This window comes from Penaeus chinensis, chromosome 2, assembly GCF_019202785.1.
Source record: "Penaeus chinensis breed Huanghai No. 1 chromosome 2, ASM1920278v2, whole genome shotgun sequence".
Lineage (NCBI taxonomy): Eukaryota > Metazoa > Arthropoda > Malacostraca > Decapoda > Penaeidae > Penaeus > Penaeus chinensis.
Genome location: NC_061820.1, coordinates 18,741,197 through 18,753,719, shown reverse-complemented (window position 1 = coordinate 18,753,719; position 12,523 = coordinate 18,741,197). Strand labels below are relative to the sequence as shown.

The following is a 12,523-nucleotide window of genomic DNA, read 5'->3' as shown; positions in this document are numbered from 1 at the left end:
GAAAGCAAACAAAAATTTAACTTGGGTTCCATTTTGCTTTCGTAATTTTTACGGGATTTACGTAATTATGAAACTGTTTTTAGGTCAGAGGTGATCATTTGACATTCGCAATTTTTTTGCACCTGGTTCCTTTTCACAGATCACGAAGTCTATATTTCAGCACACTAGACCTACAACGGCGAGTGCTGCTATTATTATTATTATTATTATTATTATTATTAATAGTAGTAGTAGTCTAGTCGTAGTTTTAGTCGCATGCATACTACTGTGACTACGTCTACCACAACTAATACTAAAATAGCAGCAGCATCACCAATGCTGTTATTACAATTACTACAATTGCTGGTACTGTTTTCATTTCAATTATCTCAACTGAAAAGAAGTCAAATCACTTTATTTCAAATAACATACATCATACAACTTAGGCATGTACAGTTAGACAGTCTCTCAACGACTATTTGCAACTTAATTTATCTGTTTAACTCCCTCTCAACAACATTAATTAGATATGGCAATATATAATCCAGTACATTTAAGCCTAACTCTGTAGCTCTCATATAGGCATCAGAAATTTCCAATAAATTCTTCTCTTGAAGCCAAAGTGTGTCTTCCTGAAATATATCAACTAGGGTTCTCCATGGACAGAAAGACTGCCATATGGCAGCAGTAACCCCTTCACTTGTCCTTAAGCCAGAGGCAACATATTCATGTAAGATATCTAACCTGGTTTGAAATTTTATGTTACGAGCCCCTGTTCCATAAAGGTGAACTTCCTGCAGCCAACTTACTGGATCAGCTGCATTTACAATTGCAGCACGGCAAAAAATCCTGGTCAGTAGATTTTTGTATGCGGTATTTTCTTTAATTCCTAAGTCGATTGTTTTGTCATCTCTTGTATGATGGTGTTTTAAACTTTCTGATTTTAATAGAGTATCGTTTTTAAGTACAACTCTGCTATGAGCTCCTGGTCCAACACCAATGTATTGTGAATTCTTCCAGTACAACTTGTTATGCAAACATTCAGCTTCAGATCCTCGAGCAAAATTGGAAACTTCATATCTTTTGAACCCAGCATTATGAAGGAAAGACACTGAAGCTTCATACAACATTGCCATGACGTCATCTTCCGGCAGTGCTACTTCCCCTGGAAAACAAGATAGTCTCTATCAGCAAACTATCATTTTTCAACAGAAAATATTGAATTCAATTACATACATATATATATATATATATATATATATATATATATAAAATACACACACACACACACACATATATATATATATATATATATATATATATATATGCATGTACATGAATGTGTCTATATATATACTTATATATATAATTACGTATCTATCTATCTATATATATGTACACACACACACACACACACACACACACACACACACACACACACACACACACACATATGCATAGTAGGCACAAACGCATATATATTTAAATATAAATGGTAATACACGCTACCATGTTAATACCATGGTAGAAAAAAACACAACGCACAAACTAGTGTAAAAAAATCATCAAACACGAACTAGATTTATTAAAAATCAGACAGTTTCCTGGATTTCAACTTCATTCCATATATATATATATATATATATATATATATATGTATAATAGCTAACACACACACACACACACACACACACACACACACACATAGATGGATAGATACATACATAAACATATATATCTGTCTATATATTTATTACATATACTTTTATTCATATGTATATTTATAAATATATAAATTTGTAGATATATATATATATATAAATATATATATGCATATATTTATATAAGTATATATATAAACATATATAAATATATACATAAATACATATACAAATACATTTATATATGTGTATACTTACTTACTTATATTTATAAACCTATTTATATATAAATATATATACATATATGTATTTATATAGATAGACAGATATTTATATATACATATATTTGTATATATCATATATATATTTTTGCGATATATATCTACATATATGTATAAATATATATATACACATACATATACATATAACTATAAATATGTAAATATATATAGATATAAATATACATAAATATATATACATATATACATATAAATTAATTCATATTTACATATATGTTTATACATGCATATGTGTATGTGTACTTTTTTTTCTAACAGCCATTCATTCCACTGCAAGACATAGGCCTCTTTCAGTTCATTATTGAGAGGTTATATGGCAGTGCCACCCTTGCCTGATAGGATGCTCTTCCTAATCAACCGCGGTTCGGTGCGCTAACACTTGTACCACGGCGGTGACTTCCCCTACGGCACCTGCGTTTTGACTTTCCAAGGCGATATGTCGTTTTCTCGGGCTCGAGCTAGCAATCAGGGAGCAGGCATTTTTACGACTGCCGCGGCGGGGTATTGAACTCGGCACCACGAGGGTCGGAGCGCAGTGCTCTAACCACCGGACCATCGCGGCAGTCGTACATATATATAAATATATAAACATATATATACATATATTATATACATATATACATATACATACGTATATATATATGTATATATACATATATACATTTGTAATATATATATGTAAATATATATACATACATCTGTGTCTGTGTGTGTGCATGTGCATGGGCGTGTATGTGTGTATAGAGAGAGTTAAATACATATATACATGATTACACATATTTTTGTATAAACGTATAAATATATGTATTACTTATATTTATATATATGTATGGGAACATATATGTACACGTATATATATATGCATAAAAATCTACATATCATATATAATCATATACTTATATATGTATACATATACATATACATATATACACACAAATGCACATATAAACACACACACACATAAAGACACACACACACACACACATATATATACACATTTATTAAAAACGAAACAACAGATTCGAAACTGTTGTCTCGTTTTTAATAAATATAGTTTGTGCATTGAGGGTTTTTCTACCATAGTATTAACATGATACTGTACTTTACCATTCATACACACACACACACACACACACACACACACACACACACACACACATATACGAGGGGACTTCAAATAGTTTGTGGAAAAAGTCCATAATTAAACATTATATGGATGGATTTTGATTTCTCTGCATTGTACCACCGTGTTCAAACATGAACGCCTCCATGCTTCGCCGCCAGTTGGAAGTCAGGCACCATTCAAACATGGTTTCCACTAAAATCGAGGCCAGGACAAACATTAAATTTATGGTGAAACTCGGTTGAGAGGATGACAAATCACTAACGCTCTGGAGCAAGTTTATGGTGACAATGCCCTAAAAAAAATCAACAATCAACAAATGGATAAGGCGGTTTAGAAGTTGAAGAAATTAAATTCAAGATGAGCCTCGCAGTAGCAGGCCATCAATGTCAGTTTGGGAGGAAACCATTGATGCTTTTCACAACATGATTGAAAAGAATAGAAAAATAACCACTGAATCAGTAGGAGACACACTCAACATCTATGTGGGTTCAGCACACACACAATTCTGGTGAATTTTGAGCTAAGCAAGCTTTCCCCTCGATGGGTCCCTAGGCTGTTTCGGCCAGATCAGCAGCAAACAAGGGTAGATCTTTAATGGAAAATTTGAACAGGTGGAATGAGGGCTCTGAAGCTATTCTGCAGGGAATTGTGACAGGGGATAAAACATGGCTCTACCAGTACGACCCCGAGGCCAAATTTCAATCAAAGCATTGGCTGCCCAGTGGTGGAAGTGGACCAGTCAGTGTTCAATTTTCCATCAGTTGAAGATGTAAAAAGAGCTGTTCTGATATGGTTCAGATCACATGACTTTCAACTGACGGCGATACGTTATTACCATCGGCATGACTAGTGTGAATTGCTACACCTATTACTGGTCAGGCCGTAGCAATGAACACCATATCCAGGGAGTAGCCATAGCCATCTCCAGCAAACTTAAGCATTTTTAGTAGATGTCACTCCAGTCAATGAATGTATAATGGTATTGAGACTGAAGCTCACACTTGGCTTCATGTCGCTTATTGCTGTCTACGCTCCTAATGATGTTTATAAACTTGATGTGAAAGATGTTTTATGCTAAACTTGCATTTGTGACAGATAGCTGTCCTCGACGAGATATTCGCATTGTCCTTCGTGACTTCACTGCGGTATCTGGCTGCAATCGAATTGGCTATGACATGTCTTTCGGTCCTCATGGTTAGGGAGCTGATGCTGGCAGCGAGAATAGCCTCCTTTTTCCGGTATCAGCACTCTAACCCGTATAGTTTGACCTAGTACAGAGATGCAAGTAATGTGGCCAAGGAGAGTAACCACATCTTTGTTAACACTCGCTGGAGGATCCTCCAGAACTGCAGGTCGAGTTCTGTGGCACTGATCATAGATTAGTTGTGGCTACTCTCCAAGTCCATTTCAAAACTCCCTGTCGTTCTTATGATCGCCTTAGGGTGTTTCATATGGACAGATCGAGGGAGGGGAGAATGTGTCCAGGGGTTTGCTGAAGTTATATTTTTGCAGCACTTGGGATACCTTCTGTGGGACACCGTCAAGCATGAAATATTCGATGCAGCTCAAGAATTGATTGAGAAATGCCCAAGAGCCAGACAGAATTTCATTTTGCAAGAGACAATGGATGCCACAGATGCTTGTTGTATGGCTCAACTGTTAGGGAATCGCGACGTTCATCATTCCATGGTGCACAGGACTAGGTCACTATTGCTGAGAAGGGACAAGGGACAGTTTATCAGGAATCTTGAAGAGAGCAAAAGCCATTTTCTAGTAAATGACCTTCGTGCTGCCAACCAAGCCCTGAGAAAGTTGAACTCAGCAAGTAGCCAGGTCCGCTCAGCAAGTGGCCAGATCATCTCTATAGTATATATAATTGGCTCCCATGTGATGCGCCACACTAGCCCAAGCCAGCCGGCGGTAGTGGCGTGCCCACGCCAATCACCAGTACTAAAGGCCCAGGATGACCCAGGTCAGAGAGAGTTCCTGCCGAAAGCCTGTCGGGTCAAGGCTGGCCGCTGAGCCAGCCGTCCGCCCCCCCTCCGGGCTGACTGTACACCCAGCACTAAGCTCTACGTGTTTACGCACTATTCTCAATATAGAGTCTTTACATATCTAGTAGCAGTGGTGTAGTTGCGACCTTTTCGGCTCGCAACATGGACGCACAGTCTCCGAAATCCGCTCGATCATCTTTCAATGTCTTCAGAACCTGTTGAGTACATATTTGGGCCATTTTTCCTTTCTTTTATCTTCCTTCTAAATGTGTTAAGCCGTATGTGCAGTTACGCTCACGCTTGTTTTGTTAGGTTAAAGTGCTGATTGACAGCAAATGGTACGCTTTCCATTCGTCTGACCTCTGTTCATATTACTGTGTGATCACGGTATGGGTTCAAACAATATGAATATTGTTCATTTATTACATGTTTGTTTAATTTTTCTCGTGATTAGAGAGTATATTGTTTCAATTGCAACGAATTAAGCGCGTTCATGATTTTACTGTTTTCATGAACATCATATCATTATTCTCTTCTCACTACCCATTTCCCGTCTTGACCTGACCTCCGAGTGAAACCTATTAGTCACATCTGCTTGGGACAGCTGTGTGATCTGACCCAACTTTCACTCTGAGGGATTGACACGGTGAAATGAATGTGAGAACAGCTGGCATTTCCTGTATATTGTTTTCGAGATTGTTACATTATAGGATAACATGTAGCATCCGTTACATGTTCATTGGTGACACGTTCTATCGGCGCTAGAGCGGAGCTTGTAACGCGAATTACTTACATTTTTATATAGTGCCAGGGATCTACCCCTTATCATAGTGTCAGAATGCCTGATTACTTGGGGTTGCGTATGTGCCTAATAGATCCGTGCTCCGACATTAGTTTGTTTGGCAACTTTTTGAGCCAGTGTGACCCACTGTTACGTCCGTTAAATAATGTAGGATTAGGGATTAAGCTAGAATCGTGATTCGCTTATTAATCACACCCTGCTCACACTTTAGATATCACTGCCATGTTTGGGTAAATCCCATCAATTTGTGAATCATGATAAATACCCATAGGGCATTGCATGAGCGCCCATCACAGACTCGCAGCTAGAGTGGGTTATAAATTTTTCCTGCTCGACATTCTTGTGGTATAGACCCCCCCGTCAATGAAGTCTGCCTCGGCAGATTGTTCCTTGAGAAGATTCGCTAGCGTGAGGCTGCGTCTCTCTCAATTTTTTTCCTTAACTTTGTGAAATAAAACACAAAATAAAAAAAAGACGAAAATACCGAAAAGTCAACCATAAAAACTACAAATTCTATAAATAATCGGCTAGTATCTGTAATCTCTTCTTTTCTCTTACTATCTTGGCCCTTGTGTGTATAATCTGTCATGGTACCGAAGGAGGCCCTGCTGTAGAAACGGTCACCTTCGGATGCTGTGAAAAACATCAATGGAAGTTTGCCAGAAGCCTGGAGAACAGGATAATCGTCAGAGCAGAGCAAGCCGCCCAAGGAAGTGGAAGGGCGTCGCCTGCCAGTACGCCCGTAGATCCAGTGAAGGACCAGGAACTCACCAGAGCAGGTACCAGTCGACCTATAATACTGTGAACTTGCCTGGACGCCGCAGATCCACTCAACCTCCAGGAGCTCGTCACCTGAAGAGGACGCTTCCTGCCGGATGCCCATAATCCTGACAAGGACAAGCAGCGAGAAGGACCTGGATGAGATCAGCGGGAACGTGCATTGAGCGAGTAAGCCGCCGAGTTAGATGACGACAGGGACGAGCAGCTACCAAGATGCACCAGGGACAGCACACGCAAGTAAGAAGTGTTTACAAGTTAAGAACCAGCCAGGTTGGGTCACTCTTGAGGCAAATATCAGGCATCTCAAGGGCGAGGCGTTAGTAGGTGGCCGAGCAATATAGTATATATGATTAGCTCCCAAGTGGCTGGCTCCCACGTGGTGTGCCACACTAGCCTAAGCCAGCCGGCAGTAGTGGCGTGCCTACGCCACTCACCAGTACTTAAGGCCCAGGATGACCCAGGTCAGAGAAAAAGATCCTGCCGAAAGCTTGTCGGGTCAAGGCTGGCAGCTAAGCCAACCGTCCTCTGGGCTGACCATACACCCTGCACTAAGCCTTACCAAGACTTGTATCCTTGTGAATTATCTGTGTTGCTCACGCTTCTCAATAAAAGAGGTTAAGCCAACCGTCCCTTTCACTATTGCTAAACCATATGTTTAAGACGTTTAAAGAGCCTTTACAATCTCAGATCCTGTTGAGGTGCAGGAGCATTGGGTGAGTATTATGAGCAGTTGTACTAGATTGATCCACCAACAATTTCTTTGCCAGACCCACCCATCAGGAAAGATCCACCCATCAGTGAGGATCCACCCATCAGCTTGGATATCGCCATCCTAACTGAAGTCAGGATGAACTCTTAAAGACTGGTGGAGAATCTAGGGGCTTGTATGCTGTTCTATCGGCCATCTGGCAGACTGGTACCCTTCCCCCTGAGCTGCTGAGGGATGTGGTCACCTCTCTCTGAAAGGGGAAAGGGGATCGGTGGGACTGCAGCAATTACCGAGGCATTACACTGCTCATTATACCAGGCAAGGTTCTAGCTCACGTATCAGAGACCACCTGCTGAGGCACAAGAAGCCAGAGAATCTGGAGTCATTCCTTGTAAGTCCACAATAGACTGTAACAGTGCACAGTCATTGTAGAGAGCCAACATGAGTTTGGGCTTGGGCTGCTTGCAGCATTCATCGACCTCAGGAAGAAGTTTGATGCGGTGCATCGAAAATTACTTCTGGAAATACTGAGACTAACAGGAATTCCAACAATTCTTCCCTGTTAGTTCATGGTAAAGCAAGGCTGTTTTTGCACTAACACTTTTAAACATTTACATGGACTGAATACTGGGTAGAGCTACTGTGGAGCAATTACGGGCAGTATCAAGATTACCGCCTTTGAATTTGCTGACGATGTTGCTATTTTCTATCTGAGACTCTGGAAGCCCAAGTGGTTGCTCTTGATGCATTTAGCAATGAATCGAAGCTCCTGGGGCTAGAGATGGGCCGAACCCTTGTCTGGCGGTTCGCCATGAGGGACCCTCGTAGGCAAGGTCTATATAAAGTAAGGTCTCGTCATTTCGAAGTTCTGCGCAGCTTTGCGTGATAAGGCCTATGACGTTACATGGCGTGGCTGAGAACGGAGGGGGGGGGGGGGGGGGGGGGAGAGAATGGTAGGCTGGGTGAAGATAATAGAAAATGGTAGCAAACTGAGCAAAAACTAAAGTAATATTGAATGCTGCCTCATTCTGGCAATTTGCATATTAGACTGATTTTACAGGCAATCATTAACAGCGATTACTTCTAGGCATATATCATATATTTTACTTGGTTTCAATTTTATATTTCCTTATGCACCAGCTTAGGTATGTTATAATAAAGAAGTAAAATAACAAAGAAGAAATGGGATATAAATATTAATACTGTTTTATTCTATCAAGGTATGTGCAAAGTCGAAACGCTTTCTACGAATTTATCATAAAAAAAAAAAAAAAAAAAAAAAATCATACAACTAATGTATCACAAAACACATTACATATATTTATAAAAACAAAAGAGAGCTAATATATATATATATATATACATATACATATATGTATATATCAATATATAGATATTTATATATGCATATATTTGAATATACATATATATATATGTGTGTGTGTGTGTGTGTGTGTGTGTGTGTGTGTGTGTGTGTGTGTGTGTGTGTGTGTGTGTGTGTGTGTGAGATGTGTGTGTGTGTATGCATACATATATACATTTATATATATATGTATATATGTATACATATATATATATATATATATATTTATATATGTATACATACATATATATATATATATATATTTACAGATATGTATATGTATATATATACATATATATATATATATTATATATATGTATACATATATATGTATAAATATGGTAGAAAAATCCACAATGTAAAAGTAGATTTATTGAAAGTGAGACTACAGTTTTGGAATCCACCTGGACTCCATCCTCTGGTCTGAAGAGGAAAGGGAGAGGAAGGGATATAAATGAGAGAATGGAAAGTTAACGCGGTAGCCCAGGGCAGGTGAGGACAGACGAACGGAAGCGAAGGGAGGTCAGATCAGGTCGAAGGGTTGGCCGGACTATGTGCAGGGTGGCCGGCATACGGGAGAAGGCGGAGGATGTAGGAAACAAGGAGACTGTCTGCAGGAGAAAAGCCGCTGTTCAGATTGAAATTGGGCAGCAACTTTATTAAGGAGGATTCCACCAGTCTGCGGGCGTGGACGTCAGCGGAAGGAAAGACAATTCGCCAGTACGCCAGTCGGCTCTATCAAAGCACCAGCGTGGGGAGTTGGGAAGTCGTACATATAAAGTTGGAGAAAGGAGAACTGGAAAGTCGTCGCTATAGGGAAAGTGGTCTTGAACTGACGAGTGGAAATCTAAATAAAGAGAAGGGGTGCATAGAGAGAGGTCAATGCATGCAAAAGACTGCGTGGGTGTATCAAAGTGTGTGGGGCGATCTGTCTTTAGAATAATAAGATCAGCGGTGGAGAGGAAGCGCTCTAGAGTTCGGCCACGGGTGTTGGTGATAGAATCACCCCAAAGAGTGTGGCGGCAGTTAAAATCACCTACTATGAGGAAAGGTGATTGAAGTTGGGAAATTAGGTTTTCAAAAGCAATAAAGTTAATGGGGTGGGAAGGGGAGAAGTAGACTGAAATCACTGTAATCCAGCGGCGAAGAAAGATACGAATAACTGTACAAGGGACAGTGTTTTGTAAGGGAGGTATGACATAAGGTGTTTTCTGGTTGATAAGTATGGACGAGACATAAAGGGAGTGTGGGGAAGAAATAAAATGGTAATTGGGGATTGGTATTGGAGAATGTGTAAGAAAAGGCTCTTGAAGGCATATAATGGATGGGTTATAAAAGGAGAGGATGTGACGGAGGTCAGGTCTGTGAGAGCGGAAAACCGCGAATGTTCCAATGAAGGATAGTTATACTTTCGTTGATTTAGTAATAACTATTGTAGTACATGTTGGAGAATTTGAAGGGGAAGGTGCTAGAGTGTGGAATAAAAAATGAGGTTGGGGAGGTGGTGTTGTATCAGGAGGGGTGTCAGGAGGTAGAGGGTCTGGGGATAATAAGGGATTCACGTGTGTAGCCATGAGGAAGTGGAAAGGATAGAGGGGATGGTGGGAGGGTTAATGTAGGTGGGGCTGGAGTCGGAGGGGATGGGTTTTGTTGGGATGGGGAAGGAGGATTGGGTGTAGGGAGAATATGAGTAGGAGGAGGATGGATATCGACAGTCACTTTGAGTGTGGAGGGAGCGGGAATTATAGAATTTGAAGGTGGATGAGTATCATTTTGGGACCCGATTATGTAGTTCTGAATATCTTCAAGAGTTTCTGTAATGGAGTTGGTTGGGGAGTTTTGTGAGATAAAGGTTTTCTTGTGAGGGGGGGAAGAGAAGTCTGGTGTCTGAAGAATAGGGGCAAAGGAAGGTGGAGGTGATTGTTGGGTAGGGGAAGAGGGGGTGGAACGTTTATTCTGTCTGCTGCGGGTAGTGCGGGGAGGGGGAGGGGAAGGTGTTGGGGCTGTAGTAGAGATTGGAGTGTCTGGATTTAGGATGGTAAACGAATTTGACTGGGGAAGGTAGGAGGTAGAAGAGGGGGAGTTAGATGGAGGGGGGTTAGGTTTAGGAGAGGGTGTAGGAGCTTGGGAGGTAGGGGGAGTGGCAGAGTGAGCGACATTACTGGAGTAAGGGGGAAGAGAAAAACCTTGTCGACGTGCTTCCTGTCTGGCTTCACGTAGAGTGAGTCCAAGTCTGAATCCGTGAGTTGCTACCTCACACTCAAATTTGTAGGTGGGGCAACCTCTATAATATACATTATGGGGGCCCCACAGTTTGCACATGTGCGTGATTGTGCAGAGCAGTTTGATCGAGTATGGCCAGGTTGGGCACATAGTCGGCATCTGGCTGTGGAATGGCACTGTTTGGCTGGGTGTCCTAAACGCCAACAATTTTAGCACTGACGAGGAGGAGGTTGGTATGGTCGGGCAGGTAGTGATTCCCCACCTATGTAAACATTAAATGGAAGGTCATGTCTACAGAAAGTAATTTTGGCAATGTTTGTGGATTTCTTACAATTTCCTCTGGGAGGAATGGAGTACATATGTTGCATCATTGTCCATGAGACAGGCAAGTAGGTCTTCTCCACAATCTGACCAATCTTTGTCATCGATTGGGCAATCTGTTAGGGAGATAGAAACAGTTCCAGTGCAAGTATTGAGGGGTGGATGAGGTTCTGTAGGGATGGGATTACCATATAGATCAGTTAGTTTTGCTAATGCTATAGCTTGGTTTTCAGATGTTACTGTGACGAGACAGGAGTGATCAGGTCGGCAACGGAAAAAGACTTTGCCTACTTGTTTTAGGAGGCATTGCTGGAAGAGAAGGGCGATGTTAGAGTAGGGAGCTGTGGGAGGGATCACGAAAAATTGGTCCCATTTGGCTGGGCTAAATAGAGTATTTAGGATTCTTGTAGAGGTGGGGGTAGTAGAAGGGTGGGGGCGTGTGGAGGAGGGAGTAGTGTTGAGGGGGGTAGTGTTATGGGGAGGTGGGCAATAAGGTTGTAAGATAGTAATCGATTATTTTTACCATTATTATTACTGAACCATTTTCAAAGAAAATACGCTGAAAACTTATATCACACAGATTGACACGGTCAACATGGGGACGGAGCTAATGGCGTTCTCTCATTTAGCCAATGAGAGTATGCCGTGAGATATCAGTCCACTTGATATTGTTATAATTGCCAGAAGATTTTATTTTTGTGTTCAACAGGCTAAATGGAAATGGAGGTAGCTGGTTTTATGCACCTTGGTTAATGGTTAAATTCCTTTGTTAGATCTTTATTGTTGACTTAATAAAGATTTATCACTTTTTCTCCCTTCAATTGTTTCTTCAACTTTGTTGTGCCAAATAGCCCTGAGGTAACCCTAAAGTTTCTGAGATATAATGTTTATTAGAATACAAGATTTTACAGAAAAACTAACCTGCAGCCACCTGCCGGTGTAATTTTGTTCCTCTCTCTACTGTTAACTGGTACAAAGATAAGTGATCATCACATACATTCAGTACTTTATGGAGTTCGTCCATCCACCTGTCAGAAGAGAAAGTGATTGATATCGACAAAATAAGCTTTTCTCAACAATACTACAGATGTACTCCGTTTCTCTCAAACAAGCAAGAGATAAATAAATAAATAAATAAACAAAAGAAAGAATGGGCACGAGTACATACACAATTATTTCATTATCTGTAACAGAGGAATAGATTCACTGCAAACCTTTTATGTGTCTGTCTAGGTCTTCCGAATATTAGATCTAATGAAACACGAC

At 40.5% G+C, this 12,523-nt stretch overlaps 1 protein-coding gene across 1 annotated transcript in view; it reads right to left on the bottom strand.

Annotated features, from left to right (window-relative positions):
• Positions 1-377: 377 nt before the first annotated feature.
• LOC125031858 (radical S-adenosyl methionine domain-containing protein 1, mitochondrial-like) overlaps positions 378-12,523 on the bottom strand; it is a gene marked incomplete in the record, with an annotated part of 27,613 nt that continues 15,467 nt past the window's right edge. Inside the window, 3 exon segments of the mRNA XM_047622848.1 lie at positions 378-1,144; positions 12,179-12,285; positions 12,472-12,523. Of these exon segments, the coding sequence (XP_047478804.1) occupies positions 471-1,144; positions 12,179-12,285; positions 12,472-12,523 (833 nt within the window).